At 42.0% G+C, this 27,228-nt stretch overlaps 1 protein-coding gene across 5 annotated transcripts in view; it reads right to left on the minus strand.

Annotated features, from left to right (window-relative positions):
- LOC124021576 (GATOR complex protein WDR59-like) overlaps positions 1-27,228 on the minus strand; it is an 80,074-nt gene that overhangs the window by 42,349 nt on the left and 10,497 nt on the right. For all 5 annotated transcript variants that reach the window (XM_046336721.1, XM_046336720.1, XM_046336724.1 and 2 more), the window contains exons 8-12: positions 24,804-24,920; positions 18,617-18,694; positions 18,268-18,424; positions 15,492-15,571; positions 15,217-15,349 (exon numbers count right to left, since the gene is read on the minus strand). In XM_046336721.1, coding sequence (XP_046192677.1) covers positions 15,217-15,349; positions 15,492-15,571; positions 18,268-18,424; positions 18,617-18,694; positions 24,804-24,920 — 565 coding nt within the window. The remainder of the gene's footprint in view (positions 1-15,216; positions 15,350-15,491; positions 15,572-18,267; positions 18,425-18,616; positions 18,695-24,803; positions 24,921-27,228) is intronic.

A 27,228-nucleotide genomic window follows, 5' to 3' on the forward strand; every position in this document is an offset into this window, starting at 1 on the left:
TAGTCAGGTCTATACATTCCTCTGTAGTCAGGTCTATACATTCCTCTGTAGTCAGGTCTATACATTCCTCTGTAGTCAGGTCTATACATTCCTCTGTAGTCAGGTCTATACATTCCTCTGTCAGGTCTATACATTCCTCTGTAGTCAGGTCTATACATTCCTCTGTAGTCAGGTCTATACATTCCTCTGTTCTACATTCCTCTGTAGTCAGGTCTATACATTCCTCTGTTCTACTGTAGTCAGGTCTATACATTCCTCTGTAGTCAGGTCTATACATTCCTCTGTAGTCAGGTCTATACATTCCTCTGTAGTCAGGTCTATACATTCCTCTGTCAGGTCTATACACTGTAGTCAGGTCTATACATTCCTCTGTTCTACTGTAGTCAGGTCTATACATTCCTCTGTAGTCAGGTCTATACATTCCTCTGTAGTCAGGTCTATACATTCCTCTGTAGTCAGGTCTATACATTCCTCTGTTCTACTGTAGTCAGGTCTATACATTCCTCTGTTCTACTGTAGTCAGGTCTATACATTCCTCTGTAGTCAGGTCTATACATTCCTCTGTTCTACTGTAGTCAGGTCTATACATTCCTCTGTAGTCAGGTCTATACATTCCTCTGTAGTCAGGTCTATACATTCCTCTGTAGTCAGGTCTATACATTCCTCTGTAGTCAGGTCTATACATTCCTCTGTAGTCAGGTCTATACATTCCTCTGTAGTCAGGTCTATACATTCCTCTGTAGTCAGGTCTATACATTCCTCTGTAGTCAGGTCTATACATTCCTCTGTAGTCAGGTCTATACATTCCTCTGTTCTACTGTAGTCAGGTCTATACATTCCTCTGTAGTCAGGTCTATACATTCCTCTGTTCTACTGTAGTCAGGTCTATACATTCCTCTGTAGTCAGGTCTATACATTCCTCTGTTCTATTCCTCTGTAGTCAGGTCTATACATTCCTCTGTTCTACTGTAGTCAGGTCTATACATTCCTCTGTAGTCAGGTCTATACATTCCTCTGTAGTCAGGTCTATTACATTCCTCTGTAGTCAGGTCTATACATTCCTCTGTAGTCAGGTCTATACATTCCTCTGTAGTCAGGTCTATACATTCCTCTGTAGTCAGGTCTATACATTCCTCTGTTCTACTGTAGTCAGGTCTATACATTCCTCTGTTCTACTGTAGTCAGGTCTATACATTCCTCTGTAGTCAGGTCTATACATTCCTCTGTTCTACTGTAGTCAGGTCTATACATTCCTCTGTAGTCAGGTCTATACATTCCTCTGTAGTCAGGTCTATACATTCCTCTGTAGTCAGGTCTATACATTCCTCTGTAGTCAGGTCTATACATTCCTCTGTTCTACTGTAGTCAGGTCTATACATTCCTCTGTTCTACTGTAGTCAGGTCTATACATTCCTCTGTAGTCAGGTCTATACATTCCTCTGTTCTACATTCCTCTGTAGTCAGGTCTATACATTCCTCTGTAGTCAGGTCTATACATTCCTCTGTTCTACTGTAGTCAGGTCTATACATTCCTCTGTAGTCAGGTCTATACATTCCTCTGTAGTCAGGTCTATACATTCCTCTGTAGTCAGGTCTATACATTCCTCTGTAGTCAGGTCTATACATTCCTCTGTAGTCAGGTCTATATATTCCTCTGTAGTCAGGTCTATACATTCCTCTGTTCTACTGTAGTCAGGTCTATACATTCCTCTGTAGTCAGGTCTATACATTCCTCTGTAGTCAGGTCTATACATTCCTCTGTAGTCAGGTCTATACATTCCTCTGTAGTCAGGTCTATACATTCCTCTGTAGTCAGGTCTATACATTCCTCTGTAGTCAGGTCTATACATTCCTCATTCCTCTGTAGTCAGGTCTATACATTCCTCTGTAGTCAGGTCTATACATTCCTCTGTAGTCAGGTCTATACATTCCTCTGTAGTCAGGTCTATACATTCCTCTGTAGTCAGGTCTATTCCTCTACATTCCTCTGTAGTCAGGTCTATACATTCCTCTGTTCTACTGTAGTCAGGTCTATACATTCCTCTGTTCTACTGTAGTCAGGTCTATACATTCCTCTGTAGTCAGGTCTATACATTCCTCTGTAGTCAGGTCTATACATTCCTCTGTAGTCAGGTCTATACATTCCTCTGTAGTCAGGTCTATACATTCCTCTGTTCTACTGTAGTCAGGTCTATACATTCCTCTGTTCTACTGTAGTCAGGTCTATACATTCCTCTGTAGTCAGGTCTATACATTCCTCTGTAGTCAGGTCTATACATTCCTCTGTAGTCAGGTCTATACATTCCTCTGTAGTCAGGTCTATACATTCCTCTGTAGTCAGGTCTATACATTCCTCTGTTCTACTGTAGTCAGGTCTATACATTCCTCTGTAGTCAGGTCTATACATTCCTCTGTAGTCAGGTCTATACATTCCTCTGTAGTCAGGTCTATACATTCCTCTGTAGTCAGGTCTATACATTCCTCTGTAGTCAGGTCTATACATTCCTCTGTAGTCAGGTCTATACATTCCTCTGTAGTCAGGTCTATACATTCCTCTGTAGTCAGGTCTATACATTCCTCTGTAGTCAGGTCTATACATTCCTCTGTAGTCAGGTCTATACATTCCTCTGTAGTCAGGTCTATACATTCCTCTGTAGTCAGGTCTATACATTCCTCTGTAGTCAGGTCTATACATTCCTCTGTAGTCAGGTCTATACATTCCTCTGTAGTCAGGTCTATACATTCCTCTGTAGTCAGGTCTATACATTCCTCTGTAGTCAGGTCTATACATTCCTCTGTAGTCAGGTCTATACATTCCTCTGTAGTCAGGTCTATACATTCCTCTGTAGTCAGGTCTATACATTCCTCTGTAGTCAGGTCTATACATTCCTCTGTAGTCAGGTCTATACATTCCTCTGTAGTCAGGTCTATACATTCCTCTGTAGTCAGGTCTATACATTCCTCTGTAGTCAGGTCTATACATTCCTCTGTAGTCAGGTCTATACATTCCTCTGTAGTCAGGTCTATACATTCCTCTGTAGTCAGGTCTATACATTCCTCTGTAGTCAGGTCTATACATTCCTCTGTAGTCAGGTCTATACATTCCTCTGTAGTCAGGTCTATACATTCCTCTGTAGTCAGGTCTATACATTCCTCTGTAGTCAGGTCTATACATTCCTCTGTAGTCAGGTCTATACATTCCTCTGTAGTCAGGTCTATACATTCCTCTGTAGTCAGGTCTATACATTCCTCTGTAGTCAGGTCTATACATTCCTCTGTAGTCAGGTCTATACATTCCTCTGTAGTCAGGTCTATACATTCCTCTGTAGTCAGGTCTATACATTCCTCTGTAGTCAGGTCTATACATTCCTCTGTAGTCAGGTCTATACATTCCTCTGTAGTCAGGTCTATACATTCCTCTGTAGTCAGGTCTATACATTCCTCTGTAGTCAGGTCTATACATTCCTCTGTAGTCAGGTCTATACATTCCTCTGTAGTCAGGTCTATACATTCCTCTGTAGTCAGGTCTATACATTCCTCTGTAGTCAGGTCTATACATTCCTCTGTAGTCAGGTCTATACATTCCTCTGTTCTACTTCCTCTGTAGTCAGGTCTATACATTCCTCTGTTCTACTGTAGTCAGGTCTATACATTCCTCTGTAGTCAGGTCTATACATTCCTCTGTAGTCAGGTCTATACATTCCTCTGTTCTACTGTAGTCAGGTCTATACATTCCTCTGTTCTACTGTAGTCAGGTCTATACATTCCTCTGTTCTACTGTAGTCAGGTCTATACATTCTACTGTAGTCAGGTCTATACATTCCTCTGTAGTCAGGTCTATACATTCCTCTGTAGTCAGGTCTATACATTCCTCTGTTCTACTGTAGTCAGGTCTATACATTCCTCTGTTCTACTGTAGTCAGGTCTATACATTCCTCTGTTCTACTGTAGTCAGGTCTATACATTCCTCTGTAGTCAGGTCTATACATTCCTCTGTTCTACTGTAGTCAGGTCTATACATTCCTCTGTAGTCAGGTCTATACATTCCTCTGTAGTCAGGTCTATACATTCCTCTGTAGTCAGGTCTATACATTCCTCTGTAGTCAGGTCTATACATTCCTCTGTAGTCAGGTCTATACATTCCTCTGTTCTACTGTAGTCAGGTCTATACATTCCTCTGTTCTACTGTAGTCAGGTCTATACATTCCTCTGTAGTCAGGTCTATACATTCCTCTGTAGTCAGGTCTATACATTCCTCTGTAGTCAGGTCTATACATTCCTCTGTTCTACTGTAGTCAGGTCTATACATTCCTCTGTTCTACTGTAGTCAGGTCTATACATTCCTCTGTAGTCAGGTCTATACATTCCTCTGTAGTCAGGTCTATACATTCCTCTGTTCTACTGTAGTCAGGTCTATACATTCCTCTGTTCTACTGTAGTCAGGTCTATACATTCCTCTGTAGTCAGGTCTATACATTCCTCTGTTCTACTGTAGTCAGGTCTATACATTCCTCTGTAGTCAGGTCTATACATTCCTCTGTTCTACTGTAGTCAGGTCTATACATTCCTCTGTAGTCAGGTCTATACATTCCTCTGTAGTCAGGTCTATACATTCCTCTGTTCTACTGTAGTCAGGTCTATACATTCCTCTGTAGTCAGGTCTATACATTCCTCTGTAGTCAGGTCTATACATTCCTCTGTAGTCAGGTCTATACATTCCTCTGTAGTCAGGTCTATACATTCCTCTGTAGTCAGGTCTATACATTCCTCTGTAGTCAGGTCTATACATTCCTCTGTAGTCAGGTCTATACATTCCTCTGTAGTCAGGTCTATACATTCCTCTGTAGTCAGGTCTATACATTCCTCTGTAGTCAGGTCTATACATTCCTCTGTAGTCAGGTCTATACATTCCTCTGTAGTCAGGTCTATACATTCCTCTGTAGTCAGGTCTATACATTCCTCTGTAGTCAGGTCTATACATTCCTCTGTAGTCAGGTCTATACATTCCTCTGTAGTCAGGTCTATACATTCCTCTGTAGTCAGGTCTATACATTCCTCTGTAGTCAGGTCTATACATTCCTCTGTAGTCAGGTCTATACATTCCTCTGTAGTCAGGTCTATACATTCCTCTGTTCTACTGTAGTCAGGTCTATACATTCCTCTGTAGTCAGGTCTATACATTCCTCTGTAGTCAGGTCTATACATTCCTCTGTAGTCAGGTCTATACATTCCTCTGTAGTCAGGTCTATACATTCCTCTGTAGTCAGGTCTATACATTCCTCTGTAGTCAGGTCTATACATTCCTCTGTAGTCAGGTCTATACATTCCTCTGTAGTCAGGTCTATACATTCCTCTGTTCTACTGTAGTCAGGTCTATACATTCCTCTGTTCTACTGTAGTCAGGTCTATACATTCCTCTGTTCTACTGTAGTCAGGTCTATACATTCCTCTGTAGTCAGGTCTATACATTCCTCTGTAGTCAGGTCTATACATTCCTCTGTAGTCAGGTCTATACATTCCTCTGTAGTCAGGTCTATACATTCCTCTGTAGTCAGGTCTATACATTCCTCTGTAGTCAGGTCTATACATTCCTCTGTAGTCAGGTCTATACATTCCTCTGTAGTCAGGTCTATACATTCCTCTGTTCTACTGTAGTCAGGTCTATACATTCCTCTGTTCTACTGTAGTCAGGTCTATACATTCCTCTGTAGTCAGGTCTATACATTCCTCTGTAGTCAGGTCTATACATTCCTCTGTAGTCAGGTCTATACATTCCTCTGTAGTCAGGTCTATACATTCCTCTGTAGTCAGGTCTATACATTCCTCTGTTCTACTGTAGTCAGGTCTATACATTCCTCTGTAGTCAGGTCTATACATTCCTCTGTAGTCAGGTCTATACATTCCTCTGTAGTCAGGTCTATACATTCCTCTGTAGTCAGGTCTATACATTCCTCTGTAGTCAGGTCTATACATTCCTCTGTAGTCAGGTCTATACATTCCTCTGTAGTCAGGTCTATACATTCCTCTGTAGTCAGGTCTATACATTCCTCTGTTCTACTGTAGTCAGGTCTATACATTCCTCTGTTCTACTGTAGTCAGGTCTATACATTCCTCTGTAGTCAGGTCTATACATTCCTCTGTTCTACTGTAGTCAGGTCTATACATTCCTCTGTAGTCAGGTCTATACATTCCTCTGTAGTCAGGTCTATACATTCCTCTGTAGTCAGGTCTATACATTCCTCTGTAGTCAGGTCTATACATTCCTCTGTTCTACTGTAGTCAGGTCTATACATTCCTCTGTAGTCAGGTCTATACATTCCTCTGTAGTCAGGTCTATACATTCCTCTGTAGTCAGGTCTATACATTCCTCTGTAGTCAGGTCTATACATTCCTCTGTAGTCAGGTCTATACATTCCTCTGTTCTACTGTAGTCAGGTCTATACATTCCTCTGTAGTCAGGTCTATACATTCCTCTGTAGTCAGGTCTATACATTCCTCTGTTCTACTGTAGTCAGGTCTATACATTCCTCTGTAGTCAGGTCTATACATTCCTCTGTTCTACTGTAGTCAGGTCTATACATTACTCTGTAGTCAGGTCTATACATTCCTCTGTAGTCAGGTCTATACATTCCTCTGTTCTACTGTAGTCAGGTCTATACATTCCTCTGTTCTACTGTAGTCAGGTCTATACATTCCTCTGTAGTCAGGTCTATACATTCCTCTGTAGTCAGGTCTATACATTCCTCTGTAGTCAGGTCTATACATTCCTCTGTAGTCAGGTCTATACATTTCCTCTGTAGTCAGGTCTATACATTCCTCTGTAGTCAGGTCTATACATTCCTCTGTAGTCAGGTCTATACATTCCTCTGTAGTCAGGTCTATACATTCCTCTGTAGTCAGGTCTATACATTCCTCTGTAGTCAGGTCTATACATTCCTCTGTAGTCAGGTCTATACATTCCTCTGTAGTCAGGTCTATACATTCCTCTGTAGTCAGGTCTATACATTCCTCTGTAGTCAGGTCTATACATTCCTCTGTAGTCAGGTCTATACATTCCTCTGTAGTCAGGTCTATACATTCCTCTGTAGTCAGGTCTATACATTCCTCTGTAGTCAGGTCTATACATTCCTCTGTAGTCAGGTCTATACATTCCTCTGTAGTCAGGTCTATACATTCCTCTGTAGTCAGGTCTATACATTCCTCTGTAGTCAGGTCTATACATTCCTCTGTAGTCAGGTCTATACATTCCTCTGTAGTCAGGTCTATACATTCCTCTGTTCTACTGTAGTCAGGTCTATACATTCCTCTGTAGTCAGGTCTATACATTCCTCTGTTCTACTGTAGTCAGGTCTATACATTCCTCTGTAGTCAGGTCTATACATTCCTCTGTAGTCAGGTCTATACATTCCTCTGTAGTCAGGTCTATACATTCCTCTGTAGTCAGGTCTATACATTCCTCTGTTCTACTGTAGTCAGGTCTATACATTCCTCTGTAGTCAGGTCTATACATTCCTCTGTTCTACTGTAGTCAGGTCTATACATTCCTCTGTTCTACTGTAGTCAGGTCTATACATTCCTCTGTTCTACTGTAGTCAGGTCTATACATTCCTCTGTAGTCAGGTCTATACATTCCTCTGTTCTACTGTAGTCAGGTCTATACATTCCTCTGTTCTACTGTAGTCAGGTCTATACATTCCTCTGTTCTACTGTAGTCAGGTCTATACATTCCTCTGTTCTACTGTAGTCAGGTCTATACATTCCTCTGTTCTACTGTAGTCAGGTCTATACATTCCTCTGTAGTCAGGTCTATACATTCCTCTGTAGTCAGGTCTATACATTCCTCTGTAGTCAGGTCTATACATTCCTCTGTAGTCAGGTCTATACATTCCTCTGTTCTACTGTAGTCAGGTCTATACATTCCTCTGTAGTCAGGTCTATACATTCCTCTGTTCTACTGTAGTCAGGTCTATACATTCCTCTGTAGTCAGGTCTATACATTCCTCTGTAGTCAGGTCTATACATTCCTCTGTAGTCAGGTCTATACATTCCTCTGTAGTCAGGTCTATACATTCCTCTGTAGTCAGGTCTATACATTCCTCTGTAGTCAGGTCTATACATTCCTCTGTTCTACTGTAGTCAGGTCTATACATTCCTCTGTTCTACTGTAGTCAGGTCTATACATTCCTCTGTAGTCAGGTCTATACATTCCTCTGTAGTCAGGTCTATACATTCCTCTGTAGTCAGGTCTATACATTTCTGTTCTACTGTAGTCAGGTCTATACATTCCTCTGTTCTACTGTAGTCAGGTCTATACATTCCTCTGTAGTCAGGTCTATACATTCCTCTGTTCTACTGTAGTCAGGTCTATACATTCCTCTGTAGTCAGGTCTATACATTCCTCTGTTCTACTGTAGTCAGGTCTATACATTCCTCTGTAGTCAGGTCTATACATTCCTCTGTAGTCAGGTCTATACATTCCTCTGTAGTCAGGTCTATACATTCCTCTGTAGTCAGGTCTATACATTCCTCTGTAGTCAGGTCTATACATTCCTCTGTAGTCAGGTCTATACATTCCTCTGTAGTCAGGTCTATACATTCCTCTGTTCTACTGTAGTCAGGTCTATACATTCCTCTGTAGTCAGGTCTATACATTCCTCTGTAGTCAGGTCTATACATTCCTCTGTAGTCAGGTCTATACATTCCTCTGTAGTCAGGTCTATACATTCCTCTGTTCTACTGTAGTCAGGTCTATACATTCCTCTGTTCTACTGTAGTCAGGTCTATACATTCCTCTGTAGTCAGGTCTATACATTCTCTCTGTTCTATTCCTCTGTAGTCAGGTCTATACATTCCTCAGTAGTCAGGTCTATACATTCCTCTGTAGTCAGGTCTATACATTCCTCTGTAGTCAGGTCTATACATTCCTCTGTAGTCAGGTCTATACATTCCTCTGTAGTCAGGTCTATACATTCCTCTGTAGTCAGGTCTATACATTCCTCTGTAGTCAGGTCTATACATTCCTCTGTAGTCAGGTCTATACATTCCTCTGTAGTCAGGTCTATACATTCCTCTGTAGTCAGGTCTATACATTCCTCTGTAGTCAGGTCTATACATTCCTCTGTAGTCAGGTCTATACATTCCTCTGTAGTCAGGTCTATACATTCCTCTGTAGTCAGGTCTATACATTCCTCTGTAGTCAGGTCTATACATTCCTCTGTAGTCAGGTCTATACATTCCTCTGTAGTCAGGTCTATACATTCCTCTGTAGTCAGGTCTATACATTCCTCTGTAGTCAGGTCTATACATTCCTCTGTAGTCAGGTCTATACATTCCTCTGTAGTCAGGTCTATACATTCCTCTGTAGTCAGGTCTATACATTCCTCTGTAGTCAGGTCTATACATTCCTCTGTAGTCAGGTCTATACATTCCTCTGTAGTCAGGTCTATACATTCCTCTGTAGTCAGGTCTATACATTCCTCTGTAGTCAGGTCTATACATTCCTCTGTTCTACTGTAGTCAGGTCTATACATTCCTCTGTAGTCAGGTCTATACATTCCTCTGTAGTCAGGTCTATACATTCCTCTGTAGTCAGGTCTATACATTCCTCTGTAGTCAGGTCTATACATTCCTCTGTAGTCAGGTCTATACATTCTGTTCTCTGTAGTCAGGTCTATACATTCCTCTGTAGTCAGGTCTATACATTCCTCTGTAGTCAGGTCTATTCCTCTAGTCAGGTCTATACATTCCTCTGTAGTCAGGTCTATACATTCCTCTGTAGTCAGGTCTATACATTCCTCTGTAGTCAGGTCTATACATTCCTCTGTAGTCAGGTCTATACATTCCTCTGTAGTCAGGTCTATACATTCCTCTGTAGTCAGGTCTATACATTCCTCTGTAGTCAGGTCTATACATTCCTCTGTAGTCAGGTCTATACATTCCTCTGTAGTCAGGTCTATACATTCCTCTGTAGTCAGGTCTATACATTCCTCTGTAGTCAGGTCTATACATTCCTCTGTAGTCAGGTCTATACATTCCTCTGTCAGTCATTCCTCTGGTCAGGTCTATACATTCCTCTGTAGTCAGGTCTATACATTCCTCTGTAGTCAGGTCTATACATTCCTCTGTAGTCAGGTCTATACATTCCTCTGTAGTCAGGTCTATACATTCCTCTGTAGTCAGGTCTATACATTCCTCTGTAGTCAGGTCTATACATTCCTCTGTAGTCAGGTCTATACATTCCTCTGTAGTCAGGTCTATACATTCCTCTGTAGTCAGGTCTATACATTCCTCTGTAGTCAGGTCTATACATTCCTCTGTAGTCAGGTCTATACATTCCTCTGTAGTCAGGTCTATACATTCCTCTGTAGTCAGGTCTATACATTCCTCTGTAGTCAGGTCTATACATTCCTCTGTAGTCAGGTCTATACATTCCTCTGTAGTCAGGTCTATACATTCCTCTGTAGTCAGGTCTATACATTCCTCTGTAGTCAGGTCTATACATTCCTCTGTAGTCAGGTCTATACATTCCTCTGTAGTCAGGTCTATACATTCCTCTGTAGTCAGGTCTATACATTCCTCTGTAGTCAGGTCTATACATTCCTCTGTAGTCAGGTCTATACATTCCTCTGTAGTCAGGTCTATACATTCCTCTGTAGTCAGGTCTATACATTCCACTGTAGTCAGGTCTATACATTCCTCTGTAGTCAGGTCTATACATTCCTCTGTAGTCAGGTCTATACATTCCTCTGTTCTCTGTAGTCAGGTCTATACATTCCTCTGTAGTCAGGTCTATACATTCCTCTGTAGTCAGGTCTATACATTCCTCTGTAGTCAGGTCTATACATTCCTCTGTAGTCAGGTCTATACATTCCTCTGTAGTCAGGTCTATACATTCCTCTGTAGTCAGGTCTATACATTCCTCTGTAGTCAGGTCTATACATTCCTCTGTTCTACTGTAGTCAGGTCTATACATTCCTCTGTAGTCAGGTCTATACATTCCTCTGTAGTCAGGTCTATACATTCCTCTGTAGTCAGGTCTATACATTCCTCTGTAGTCAGGTCTATACATTCCTCTGTAGTCAGGTCTATACATTCCTCTGTAGTCAGGTCTATACATTCCTCTGTAGTCAGGTCTATACATTCCTCTGTAGTCAGGTCTATACATTCCTCTGTAGTCAGGTCTATACATTCCTCTGTTCTACTGTAGTCAGGTCTATACATTCCTCTGTAGTCAGGTCTATACATTCCTCTGTAGTCAGGTCTATACATTCCTCTGTTCTACTGTAGTCAGGTCTATACATTCCTCTGTAGTCAGGTCTATACATTCCTCTGTAGTCAGGTCTATACATTCCTCTGTAGTCAGGTCTATACATTCCTCTGTAGTCAGGTCTATACATTCCTCTGTAGTCAGGTCTATACATTCCTCTGTAGTCAGGTCTATACATTCCTCTGTAGTCAGGTCTATACATTCCTCTGTAGTCAGGTCTATACATTCCTCTGTAGTCAGGTCTATACATTCCTCTGTTCTACTGTAGTCAGGTCTATACATTCCTCTGTTCTACTGTAGTCAGGTCTATACATTCCTCTGTAGTCAGGTCTATACATTCCTCTGTTCTACTGTAGTCAGGTCTATACATTCCTCTGTTCTACTGTAGTCAGGTCTATACATTCCTCTGTTCTACTGTAGTCAGGTCTATACATTCCTCTGTAGTCAGGTCTATACATTCCTCTGTAGTCAGGTCTATACATTCCTCTGTAGTCAGGTCTATACATTCCTCTGTAGTCAGGTCTATACATTCCTCTGTTCTACTGTAGTCAGGTCTATACATTCCTCTGTTCTACTGTAGTCAGGTCTATACATTCCTCTGTAGTCAGGTCTATACATTCCTCTGTAGTCAGGTCTATACATTCCTCTGTAGTCAGGTCTATACATTCCTCTGTAGTCAGGTCTATACATTCCTCTGTAGTCAGGTCTATACATTCCTCTGTTCTACTGTAGTCAGGTCTATACATTCCTCTGTTCTACTGTAGTCAGGTCTATACATTCCTCTGTAGTCAGGTCTATACATTCCTCTGTAGTCAGGTCTATACATTCCTCTGTAGTCAGGTCTATACATTCCTCTGTAGTCAGGTCTATACATTCCTCTGTAGTCAGGTCTATACATTCCTCTGTAGTCAGGTCTATACATTCCTCTGTTCTACTGTAGTCAGGTCTATACATTCCTCTGTTCTACTGTAGTCAGGTCTATACATTCCTCTGTAGTCAGGTCTATACATTCCTCTGTTCTACTGTAGTCAGGTCTATACATTCCTCTGTAGTCAGGTCTATACATTCCTCTGTAGTCAGGTCTATACATTCCTCTGTAGTCAGGTCTATACATTCCTCTGTAGTCAGGTCTATACATTCCTCTGTAGTCAGGTCTATACATTCCTCTGTTCTACTGTAGTCAGGTCTATACATTCCTCTGTTCTACTGTAGTCAGGTCTATACATTCCTCTGTAGTCAGGTCTATACATTCCTCTGTAGTCAGGTCTATACATTCCTCTGTAGTCAGGTCTATACATTCCTCTGTAGTCAGGTCTATACATTCCTCTGTAGTCAGGTCTATACATTCCTCTGTAGTCAGGTCTATACATTCCTCTGTAGTCAGGTCTATACATTCCTCTGTAGTCAGGTCTATACATTCCTCTGTAGTCAGGTCTATACATTCCTCTGTAGTCAGGTCTATACATTCCTCTGTAGTCAGGTCTATACATTCCTCTGTAGTCAGGTCTATACATTCCTCTGTAGTCAGGTCTATACATTCCTCTGTAGTCAGGTCTATACATTCCTCTGTAGTCAGGTCTATACATTCCTCTGTAGTCAGGTCTATACATTCCTCTGTAGTCAGGTCTATACATTCCTCTGTAGTCAGGTCTATACATTCCTCTGTAGTCAGGTCTATACATTCCTCTGTTCTACTGTAGTCAGGTCTATACATTCCTCTGTAGTCAGGTCTATACATTCCTCTGTAGTCAGGTCTATACATTCCTCTGTAGTCAGGTCTATACATTCCTCTGTAGTCAGGTCTATACATTCCTCTGTAGTCAGGTCTATACATTCCTCTGTTCTACTGTAGTCAGGTCTATACATTCCTCTGTAGTCAGGTCTATACATTCCTCTGTTCTACTGTAGTCAGGTCTATACATTCCTCTGTAGTCAGGTCTATACATTCCTCTGTAGTCAGGTCTATACATTCCTCTGTAGTCAGGTCTATACATTCCTCTGTAGTCAGGTCTATACATTCCTCTGTAGTCAGGTCTATACATTCCTCTGTAGTCAGGTCTATACATTCCTCTGTAGTCAGGTCTATACATTCCTCTGTAGTCAGGTCTATACATTCCTCTGTAGTCAGGTCTATACATTCCTCTGTAGTCAGGTCTATACATTCCTCTGTAGTCAGGTCTATACATTCCTCTAGTCAGGTCTATACATTCCTCTGTAGTCAGGTCTATACATTCCTCTGTAGTCAGGTCTATACATTCCTCTGTAGTCAGGTCTATACATTCCTCTGTAGTCAGGTCTATACATTCCTCTGTAGTCAGGTCTATACATTCCTCTGTAGTCAGGTCTATACATTCCTCTGTAGTCAGGTCTATACATTCCTCTGTAGTCAGGTCTATACATTCCTCTGTAGTCAGGTCTATACATTCCTCTGTAGTCAGGTCTATACATTCCTCTGTAGTCAGGTCTATACATTCCTCTGTAGTCAGGTCTATACATTCCTCTGTAGTCAGGTCTATACATTCCTCTGTAGTCAGGTCTATACATTCCTCTGTAGTAGTCAGGTCTATACATTCCTCTGTAGTCAGGTCTATACATTCCTCTGTAGTCAGGTCTATACATTCCTCTGTAGTCAGGTCTATACATTCATCTGTTCTACTGTAGTCAGGTCTATACATTCCTCTGTTCTACTGTAGTCAGGTCTATACATTCCTCTGTAGTCAGGTCTATACATTCCTCTGTAGTCAGGTCTATACATTCCTCTGTAGTCAGGTCTATACATTCCTCTGTTCTACTGTAGTCAGGTCTATACATTCCTCTGTAGTCAGGTCTATACATTCCTCTGTAGTCAGGTCTATACATTCCTCTGTAGTCAGGTCTATACATTCCTCTGTTCTACTGTAGTCAGGTCTATACATTCCTCTGTAGTCAGGTCTATACATTCCTCTGTTCTACTGTAGTCAGGTCTATACATTCCTCTGTAGTCAGGTCTATACATTCCTCTGTTCTACTGTAGTCAGGTCTATACATTCCTCTGTTCTACTGTAGTCAGGTCTATACATTCCTCTGTAGTCAGGTCTATACATTCCTCTGTAGTCAGGTCTATACATTCCTCTGTAGTCAGGTCTATACATTCCTCTGTAGTCAGGTCTATACATTCCTCTGTAGTCAGGTCTATACATTCCTCTGTTCTACTGTAGTCAGGTCTATACATTCCTCTGTAGTCAGGTCTATACATTCCTCTGTTCTACTGTAGTCAGGTCTATACATTCCTCTGTTCTACTGTAGTCAGGTCTATACATTCCTCTGTAGTCAGGTCTATACATTCCTCTGTTCTACTGTAGTCAGGTCTATACATTCCTCTGTTCTACTGTAGTCAGGTCTATACATTCCTCTGTAGTCAGGTCTATACATTCCTCTGTAGTCAGGTCTATACATTCCTCTGTAGTCAGGTCTATACATTCCTCTGTAGTCAGGTCTATACATTCCTCTGTTCTACTGTAGTCAGGTCTATACATTCCTCTGTAGTCAGGTCTATACATTCCTCTGTAGTCAGGTCTATACATTCCTCTGTAGTCAGGTCTATACATTCCTCTGTAGTCAGGTCTATACATTCCTCTGTAGTCAGGTCTATACATTCCTCTGTTCTACTGTAGTCAGGTCTATACATTCCTCTGTTCTACTGTAGTCAGGTCTATACATTCCTCTGTTCTACTGTAGTCAGAAAAATCATTTTGAACGGTCATCGGGAACTCTGGCCTCTTTCTCGACCCCCGACTATCCGACCTGAAGGGCACCGCCGTCATAATTTAACCTCCAAGTTCCCCAGTTGTCTTGAAAGCACCATTAGGTTCATCGTTTAGCTAGCTAGCATGTCTAAACCAAAGGCCACTTCGCCAGATGATCACATGACCCATCAAGTTAGGCAGGCGGGCGTTGATTGCGGCCCTCACCCTGCAGGTGTTCGGCTGGCAGGCCACAGCTGTGTATGGTGGGTTCAGGGTCCTGAGAGGGAAGGCTCTTCTCTGACTCGGTAGTTAGGCTGATGCCCTCTATCGGATCCTCTACCAGGTCATTGGCACACAGCTACACAGAGAAACACAGGGAGAACATACGTGTGGAGTTAACATGAAGTCCCAAATGACACCCAGTTCCTAAATACCGCACCACTTCTGACCAGGGACACATAGAGATTTGAATAGAATATTCGATTTGACAGATTCCACACCTTCTGTAGCTGTGGATCCAGCCTCCATATTCTCAGAGTCTGGTCTCTGGACAAAGTCACCATCTGGTACTCCTTAGAAGCTAGTAGGAGACAACAAGACAGGGGAATCAGAGGACTGAACTCTATGGAGAATGAGACAGGAGAATCAGAGGACTGAACTCTATGGAGAATGAGACAACGAGACAGGAGAATCAGAGGACTGAACTCTATGGAGAATGAGACAACGAGACAGGAGAATCAGAGGACTGAACTCTATGGAGAATGAGACAACGAGACAGGAGAATCAGAGGACTGAACTCTATGGAGAATGAGACAGGATAATCAGAGGACTGAACTCTACCCAGCCATCCAGGCTGATAGAGTTATATTACCGAGGCTGGTAGAGGAAAATTACCCAGCCACCCAGGCTGGTAGAGGTATATTACCCAGCCACCCAGGCTGGTAGAGGTATATTACCCAGGCTGGTAGAGGTATATTACCCAGGCTGGTAGAGGTATATTACCCAGGCTGGTAGAGGTATATTACCCAGGCTGGTAGAGGTATATTACCCAGGCTGGTAGAGGTATATTACCCAGGCTGGTAGAGGTATATTACGCAGGCTGGTAGAGGTATATTACCCAGGCTGGTAGAGGTATATTACCCAGCCACCCAGGCTGGTAGAGGTATATTACCCAGGCTGGTAGAGGTATATTACCCAGCCACCCAGGCTGGTAGAGGTATATTACCCAGGCTGGTAGAGGTATATTACCCAGGCTGGTAGAGGTATATTACCCAGGCTGGTAGAGGTATATTACCCAGGCTGGTAGAGGTATATTACCCAGGCTGGTAGAGGTATATTACCCAGGCTGGTAGAGGTATATTACGCAGGCTGGTAGAGGTATATTACCCAGGCTGGTAGAGGTATATTACCCAGCCACCCAGGCTGGTAGAGGTATATTACCCAGGCTGGTAGAGGTATATTACCCAGGCTGGTAGAGGTATATTACCCAGGCTGGTAGAGGTATATTACCCAGCCACCCAGGCTGGTAGAGGTATATTACCCAGGCTGGTAGAGGTATATTACCCAGCCACCCAGGCTGGTAGAGATATATTACCCAGGCTGGTAGAGGTATATTACCCAGCCACCCAGGCTGGTAGAGGTATAATACCCAGGCTGGTAGAGGTATAATACCCAGGCTGGTAGAGATATAATACCCAGCCACCCAGGCTGGTAGAGGTATATTACCCAGCCACCCAGGCTGGTAGAGGTATATTACCCAGGCTGGTAGAGGTATATTACCCAGGCTGGTAGAGGTATATTACCCAGCCACCCAGGCTGGTAGAGGTATATTACCCAGGCTGGTAGAGGTATATTACCCAGCCACCCAGGCTGGTAGAGGTATAATACCCAGGCTGGTAGAGGTATAATACCCAGGCTGGTAGAGGTATAATACCCAGGCTGGTAGAGGTATAATACCCAGGCTGGTAGAGGTATAATACCCAGGCTGGTAGAGGTATAATACCCAGCCACCCAGGCTGGTAGAGGTATATTACCAAGCCACCCAGGCTGGTAGAGGTATATTACCCAGGCTGGTAGAGGTATATTACCCAGGCTGGTAGAGGTATATTACCCAGCCACCCAGGCTGGTAGAGGTATATTACCCAGGCTGGTAGAGGTATATTACCCAGGCTGGTAGAGGTATATTACCCAGCCACCCAGGCTGGTAGAGGTATAATACCCAGCCACCCAGGCTGGTAGAGGTATATTACCCAGGCTGGTAGAGGTATATTACCCAGCCACCCAGGCTGGTAGAGGTATAATACCCAGGCTGGTAGAGGTATATTACCCAGCCACCCAGGCTGGTAGAGGTATATTACCCAGGCTGGTAGAGGTATATTACCCAGCCACCCAGGCTGGTAGAGGTATATTACCCAGCCACCCAGGCTGGTAGAGGTATATTACCCAGGCTGGTAGAGGTATATTACCCAGCCACCCAGGCTGGTAGAGGTATATTACCCAGGCTGGTAGAGGTATATTACCCAGCCACCCAGGCTGGTAGAGGTATATTACACAGGCTGGTAGAGGTATAATACCCAGGCTGGTAGAGGTATAATACCCAGGCTGGTAGAGGTATAATACCCAGGCTGGTAGAGGTATAATACCCAGGCTGGTAGAGGTATAATACCCAGGCTGGTAGAGGTATAATACCCAGCCACCCAGGCTGGTAGAGGTATATTACCAAGCCACCCAGGCTGGTAGAGGTATATTACCCAGCCACCCAGGCTGGTAGAGGTATATTACCCAGGCTGGTAGAGGTATATTACCCAGCCACCCAGGCTGGTAGAGGTATATTACCCAGCCACCCAGGCTGGTAGAGGTATATTACCCAGGCTGGTAGAGGTATATTACCCAGGCTGGTAGAGGTATATTACCCAGGCTGGTAGAGGTATAATACCCAGGCTGGTAGAGGTATATTACCAAGCCACCCAGGCTGGTAGAGGTATATTACCCAGGCTGGTAGAGGTATAATACCCAGGCTGGTAGAGGTATATTACCAAGCCACCCAGGCTGGTAGAGGTATATTACCCAGCCACCCAGGCTGGTAGAGGTATATTACCCAGGCTGGTAGAGGTATATTACCCAGCCACCCAGGCTGGTAGAGGTATATTACCCAGCCACCCAGGCTGGTAGAGGTATATTACCCAGGCTGGTAGAGGTATATTACCCAGGCTGGTAGAGGTATAATACCCAGGCTGGTAGAGGTATATTACCCAGGCTGGTAGAGGCCTCCTTTACCTTCTTTCTGCGGACGCCACTGGAACTCCAGCACCACGTCATCGTGTCCCACGAAGGCGTGGACGGGGCTGTTGAGGTCCAGAGCGCTCCATAGCAACAAGCTGTTCTCACGTCTCAGCTGGGGAACCATCACTGTCACCAGGCCATTGGAGAAAGGCACACACACACACACACACACACACACACACACACACACACACACACACACACACACACACACACACACACACACACACACACACACACACACACACACACACACACACACACACACAGATATATCCCTGACACTCAGACAGATATCCACTCTTCACATGAGGAGATCTGGTGAAGGGAAGGGTCAACTCACAGTATATCTGGCCTTCCACACAGGAACCTGACAGGACAGGATGTTCAGATACTTCCTGGGCTGTCTGTAGTCCCAGAACTGCACGGAGAGATTGGAGGACGGCAACAGTAAGTACAACAGGAGAACCATAGCAAAAAGCTACGTGAATATCCTTCATACCGTTTAAACTTCAATTAAAAGCCCAGGCGTTGATTTGCTTAAATCACGAAACACAACAGGCGCTTTTTAGAGACAGGCATATATTTGAGCTAGGCCTCCATTTCCTTAATGCGCACAGCTTTAGCTCATTTGCATAGTTAATTGTTTAATTCAAAGCATTTGAATCCCTGTCTTCATTTCCTGTAGTAATGTGTTATCATTTACACAGTGTAACCAGGTTTCCATCCAACCATTTGATACCAGTAAAAGTACAAAAACTGAATGGCCGGATGGAAACCAGGTTAATTTGGCGTTAAAATTTCCAAATGTCGACAAACCTGAATACACTAGACAAAGTGGGATCTATTATACCTGAATACGAGGTGGGATCTATTATACCTGAATACACTAGACAAGGTGGGATCTATTATACCTGACTACGAGGTGGGATCTATTATACCTGAATACACTAGACAAGGTGGGATCTATTATACCTGAATACACTAGACAAGGTGGGATCTATTATACCTGAATACACTAGACAAGGTGGGATCTATTATACCTGAATACACTAGACAAGGTGGGATCTATTATACCTGAATACACTAGACAAGGTGGGATCTATTATACCTGAATACAAGGTGGGATCTATTATACCTGAATACAAGGTGGGATCTATTATACCTGAATACAAGGTGGGATCTATTATACCTGAATACAAGGTGGGATCTATTATACCTGAATACAAGGTGGGATCTATTATACCTGAATACAAGGTGGGATCTATTATACCTGAATACAAGGTGGGATCTATTATACCTGAATACACTAGACAAGGTGGGATCTATTATACCTGAATACACTAGACAAGGTGGGATCTATTATACCTGAATACACTAGACAAGGTGGGATCTATTATACCTGAATACACTAGACAAGGTGGGATCTATTATACCTGAATACACTAGACAAGGTGGGATCTATTATACCTGAATACAAGGTGGGATCTATTATACCTGAATACAAGGTGGGATCTATTTGACCTGAATACACTAGACAAGGTGGGATCTATTATACCTGAATACACTAGACAAGGTGGGATCTATTATACCTGAATACACTAGACAAGGTGGGATCTATTTGACCTGAATACATTAGACAAGGTGGGATCTATTATACCTGACTACGAGGTGGGATCTATTTGACCTGAATACACTAGACAAGGTGGGATCTATTATACCTGAATACACTAGACAAGGTGGGATCTATTATACCTGAATACACTAGACAAGGTGGGATCTATTATACCTGAATACACTAGACAAGGTGGGATCTATTATACCTGAATGCACTAGACAAGGTGGGATCTATTATACCTGAATGCACTAGACAAGGTGGGATCTATTATACCTGAATACACTAGACAAGGTGGGATCTATTATACCTGAATACACTAGACAAGGTGGGATCTATTATACCTGAATACAAGGTGGGATCTATTATACCTGAATACAAGGTGGGATCTATTATACCTGAATACACTAGACAAGGTGGGATCTATTATACCTGAATACACTAGACAAGGTGGGATCTATTATACCTGAATACACTAGACAAGGTGGGATCTATTATACCTGAATACAAGGTGGGATCTATTATACCTGAATACAAGGTGGGATCTATTATACCTGAATACAAGGTGGGATCTATTATACCTGAATACAAGGTGGGATCTATTATACCTGAATACAAGGTGGGATCTATTATACCTGAATACAAGGTGGGATCTATTATACCTGAATACACTAGACAAGGTGGGATCTATTATACCTGAATACACTAGACAAGGTGGGATCTATTATACCTGAATACACTAGACAAGGTGGGATCTATTATACCTGAATACACTAGACAAGGTGGGATCTATTATACCTGAATACACTAGACAAGGTGGGATCTATTATACCTGAATACACTAGACAAGGTGGGATCTATTATACCTGAATACACTAGACAAGGTGGGATCTATTATACCTGAATACACTAGACAAGGTGGGATCTATTATACCTGAATACACTAGACAAGGTGGGATCTATTATACCTGAATACACTAGACAAGGTGGGATCTATTATACCTGAATACACTAGACAAGGTGGGATCTATTATACCTGAATACACTAGACAAGGTGGGATCTATTATACCTGACTACGAGGTGGGATCTATTATACCTGAATACACTAGACAAGGTGGGATCTATTATACCTGACTACGAGGTGGGATCTATTATACCTGAATACACTAGACAAGGTGGGATCTATTATACCTGAATACACTAGACAAGGTGGGATCTATTATACCTGACTACGAGGTGGGATCTATTATACCTGAATACGAGGTGGGATCTATTATACCTGAATACGAGGTGGGATCTATTATACCTGAATACGAGGTGGGATCTATTATACCTGAATACGAGGTGGGATCTATTATACCTGAATACACTAGCCAAGGTGGGATCTATTATACCTGAATACACTAGACAAGGTGGGATCTATTATACCTGAATACACTAGACAAGGTGGGATCTATTATACCTGAATACACTAGACAAGGTGGGATCTATTATACCTGAATACACTAGACAAGGTGGGATCTATTATACCTGAATACACTAGACAAGGTGGGATCTATTATACCTGAATACACCAGACAAGGTGGGATCTATTATACCTGAATACATTAGACAAGGTGGGATCTATTATACCTGAATGCACTAGACAAGGTGGGATCTATTATACCTGAATACAAGGTGGGATCTATTAGACCTGAATGCACTAGACAAGGTGGGATCTATTATACCTGAATACACTAGACAAGCTGGGATCTATTATACCTGAATATAAGGGGGGATCTATTAAACCTGAATGCACTAGACAAGGTGGGATCTATTATACCTGAATACAAGGTGGGATCTATTAGACCTGAATGCACTAGACAAGGTGGGATCTATTATACCTGAATACAAGGTGGGATCTATTAGACCTGAATGCACTAGACAAGGTGGGATCTATTAGACCTGAATACACTAGACAAGGTGGGATCTATTATACCTGAATACAAGGTGGGATCTATTATACCTGAATGCACTAGACAAGGTGGGATCTATTATACCTGAATACGAGGTGGGATCTATTATACCTGAATACACTAGACAAAGTGGGATCTATTATACCTGAATACACTAGACAAGGTGGGATCTATTATACCTGAATACAAGGTGGGATCTATTATACCTGAATGCACTAGACAAGGTGGGATCTATTATACCTGAATACACTAGACAAGGTGGGATCTATTATACCTGAATACACTAGACAAGGTGGGATCTATTATACCTGAATACACTAGACAACGTGGGATCTATTATACCTGAATACACTAGACAAGGTGGGATCTATTATACCTGAATACACTAGACAAGGTGGGACCTATTATACCTGAATACACTAGACAAGGTGGGATCTATTATACCTGAATACACTAGAGACAAGGTGGGATCTATTATACCTGAATACACTAGACTGTAGGTGGGATCTATTATACCTGAATATGAGGTGGGATCTATTAGACCTGAATACACTAGACAAGGTGGGATCTATTATACCTGAATACAAGGTGGGATCTATTAGACCTGAATACAAGGTGGGATCTATTATACCTGTATACACTAGACAAGGTGGGATCTATTATACCTGAATACACTAGACAAGGTGGGATCTATTATACCTGAATACACTAGACAAGGTGGGATCTATTATACCTGAATGCACTAGACAAGGTGGGATCTATTATACCTGAATACGAGGTGGGATCTATTATACCTGAATACACTAGACAAAGTGGGATCTATTATACCTGAATACACTAGACAAGGTGGGATCTATTATACCTGAATACAAGGTGGGATCTATTATACCTGAATGCACTAGACAAGGTGGGATCTATTATACCTGAATACACTAGACAAGGTGGGATCTATTATACCTGAATACACTAGACAAGGTGGGATCTATTATACCTGAATACACTAGACAAGGTGGGATCTATTATACCTGAATACACTAGACAACGTGGGATCTATTATACCTGAATACACTAGACAAGGTGGGACCTATTATACCTGAATACACTAGACAAGGTGGGATCTATTATACCTGAATACACTAGAGACAAGGTGGGATCTATTATACCTGAATACACTAGACTGTAGGTGGGATCTATTATACCTGAATATGAGGTGGGATCTATTAGACCTGAATACACTAGACAAGGTGGGATCTATTATACCTGAATACAAGGTGGGATCTATTATACCTGAATACACTAGACAAGGTGGGATCTATTATACCTGAATACACTAGACAAGGTGGGATCTATTTGACCTGAATGCACTAGACAAGGTGGGATCTATTATACCTGAATACAAGGTGGGATCTATTATACCTGAATACAATAGACAAGGTGGGATCTATTAGACCTGAATACACTAGACAAGGTAGGATCTATTATACCTGAATACAAGGTGGGATCTATTAGACCTGAATACGAGGTGGGATCTATTATACCTGACTACACTAGACAAGGTGGAATCTATTATACCTGAATACGAGGTGGGATCTATTATAACTGAATACAGTAGACAAGGTGGGATCTATTATACCTGAATACACTAGACAAGGTGGGATCTATTATACCTGAATACAAGGTGGGCTCTATTAGACCTGAATTGGATGGAAAACTAGCTTGTGTCACATTTCTTTTGTCTTAGCATGCCTCAGTTCAAAAAAATATATATTTTTCCCTAACAGAATAATTGTTCTCCTCTTTGACTGTGCATTTTCGGCAGTTCTTGCTTCCTCCACTAGGGGGCGATCGGGGGATTTCTGGGGATCTGAACATCGACTGTTTTTGTACTTGCCAATTAGCTTGCAGTTCTCAGCTGTTAGCAGCAAACGGCTCGCAGTTGATTATGTGCGCTAAAAACGGATGTTTGACAATTTGAGTCATTAAGTGAATTATTGAACATAACAAATCCAACATTAAACCTCGTAAGCAATACATGGAAATGTAATGTAATTAATGTATGGTAATATACCTCTATGATAAATGGTGACATGATAAACAATTTATTACACGGGAACAGGCGGCTTTTTGAGACTGCGTTTAATTGAAATTTTACGGTAGCCATGACGTTCTGTGGAAAGATAGGTAATTCACCCTGACGGAGTTGTCCTGACTGGACGTTCTGGGGAAAGATAGGTAATTCACCCTGACGGAGTTGTCCTGACTGGACGTTCTGGGGAAAGATAGGTAATTTACCCTGACGGAGTTGTCCTGCCTGACTGGACGTTCTGGGGAAAGATAGGTAATTTACACTGACGGAGTTGTCCTGACTGGACGTTCTGGGGAAAGATAGGTAATTCACCCTGACGGAGTTGTCCCGACTGGACGTTCTGGGGAAAGAAAGGTAATTCACCCTGACGGAGTTGTCCCGACTGGACGTTCTGGGGAAAGATAGGTAATTTACCCTGACGGAGTTGTCCCGACTGGACGTTCTGGGGAAAGATAGGTAATTTACACTGACGGAGTTGTCCCGACTGGACGTTCTGGGGAAAGATAGGTAATTCACCCTGACGGAGTTGTCCTGACTGGACGTTCTGGGGAAAGATAGGTAATTCACCCTGACGGAGTTGTCCTGACTGGACGTTCTGGGGAAAGATAGGTAATTTACCCTGACGGAGTTGTCCCGACTGGACGTTCTGGGGAAAGATAGGTAATTTACCCTGACGGAGTTGTCCAGACTGGACGTTCTGGGGAAAGATAGGTCATTTACCCTGACGGAGTTGTCCAGACTGGACGTTCTGGGGAAAGATAGGTCATTTACCCTGACGGAGTTGTCCAGACTGGACGTTCTGGGGAAAGATAGGTCATTTACCCTGACGGAGTTGTCCTGACTGGACGTTCTGGGGAAAGATAGGTCATTTACCCTGACGGAGTTGTCCTGACTGGACGTGGCCAGGATGTATTCGTTGTCAGGGTGCCAGTCCAGACCGTGGATTTTAGACAGGTGAGCTGCAACATACTCCACAGCTGTGTTGGGTTTCTGGGAAATAGATACACAGGACCATCAGGCACAAATCAAGACACGGGGACACTCACTGAACATGATACAGGACACTCACTGAACATGATACAGGACACTCACTGAACATGATACAGGACACTAACTTATTATAATGTAGTACTGACCATACACAGGTTATAATGTAGTACTGACAGGTTATAATGTAGTACTGACCATACACAGGTTATAATGTAGTACTGACAGGTTATAATGTAGTACTGACAGGTTATAATGTAGTACTGACCCTACACAGGTTATAATGTAGTACTGACAGGTTATAATGTAGTACTGACCCTACACAGGTTATAATGTAGTACTGACCCTACACAGGTTATAATGTAGTACTGACAGGTTATAATGTAGTACTGACCATACACAGGTTATAATGTAGTACTGACAGGTTATAATGTAGTACTGACCCTACACAGGTTATAATGTAGTACCGACAGGTTATAATGTAGTACCGACAGGTTATAATGTAGTACTGACAGGTTATAATGTAGTACTGACCGGTTATAATGTAGTACCGACAGGTTATAATGTAGTACCGACAGGATATAATGTAGTACTGACAGGTTATAATGTAGTACTGACAGGTTATAATGTAGTACTGACCCTACACAGGTTATAATGTAGTACTGACAGGTTATAATGTAGTACCGACCCTACACAGGTTATAATGTAGTACTGACAGGTTATAATGTAGTACTGACAGGTTATAATGTAGTACTGACAGGTTATAATGTAGTACTGACAGGTTATAATGTAGTACTGACAGGTTATAATGTAGTACTGACCCTACACAGGTTATAATGTAGTACTGACAGGTTATAATGTAGTACCGACCCTACACAGGTTATAATGTAGTACTGACAGGTTATAATGTAGTACTGACAGGTTATAATGTAGTACTGACAGGTTATAATGTAGTACTGACAGGTTATAATGTAGTACTGACAGGTTATAATGTAGTACTGACAGGTTATAATGTAGTACTGACCCTACACAGGTTATAATGTAGTACTGACAGGTTATAATGTAGTACTGACAGGTTATAATGTAGTACTAAACCTACACAGGTTATAATGTAGTACTGACAGGTTATAATGTAGTACTGACCATACACAGGTTATAATGTAGTACTGACAGGTTATAATGTAGTACTGACCCTACACAGGTTATAATGTAGTACTGACAGGTTATAATGTAGTACTAAACCTACACAGGTTATAATGTAGTACTGACAGGTTATAATGTAGTACTGACAGGTTATAATGTAGTACTGACAGGATATAATGTAGTACTGACAGGTTATAATGTAGTACTGACCGGTTATAATGTAGTACCGACAGGTTATAATGTAGTACCGACAGGTTATAATGTAGTACCGACAGGTTATAATGTAGTACTGACAGGATATAATGTAGTACTGACAGGTTATAATGTAGTACTGACCCTACACAGGTTATAATGTAGTACTGACAGGTTATAATGTAGTACTGACAGGTTATAATGTAGTACCGACCCTACACAGGTTATAATGTAGTACTGACAGGTTATAATGTAGTACTGACAGGTTATAATGTAGTACTGACAGGTTATAATGTAGTACTGACAGGTTATAATGTAGTACTGACAGGTTATAATGTAGTACTGACCGGTTATAATGTAGTACTGACCCTACACAGGTTATAATGTAGTACTGACAGGTTATAATGTAGTACTGACAGGTTATAATGTAGTACTAAACCTACACAGGTTATAATGTAGTACTGACAGGTTATAATGTAGTACTGACAGGTTATAATGTAGTACAGACAGGTTATAATGTAGTACTGACCCTACACAGGTTATAATGTAGTACCGACAGGTTATAATGTAGTACTGACAGGTTATAATGTAGTACTGACAGGTTATAATGTAGTACTGACCCTACACAGGTTATAATGTAGTACCGACAGGTTATAATGTAGTACCGACAGGTTATAATGTAGTACTGACAGGTTATAATGTAGTACTGACCGGTTATAATGTAGTACCGACAGGTTATAATGTAGTACCGACAGGTTATAATGTAGTACCGACAGGTTATAATGTAGTACTGACAGGATATAATGTAGTACTGACAGGTTATAATGTAGTACTGACCCTACACAGGTTATAATGTAGTACTGACAGGTTATAATGTAGTACTGACAGGTTATAATGTAGTACCGACCCTACACAGGTTATAATGTAGTACTGACAGGTTATAATGTAGTACTGACAGGTTATAATGTAGTACTGA

This window comes from Oncorhynchus gorbuscha, unplaced genomic scaffold (assembly GCF_021184085.1).
Source record: "Oncorhynchus gorbuscha isolate QuinsamMale2020 ecotype Even-year unplaced genomic scaffold, OgorEven_v1.0 Un_scaffold_1132, whole genome shotgun sequence".
Lineage (NCBI taxonomy): Eukaryota > Metazoa > Chordata > Actinopteri > Salmoniformes > Salmonidae > Oncorhynchus > Oncorhynchus gorbuscha.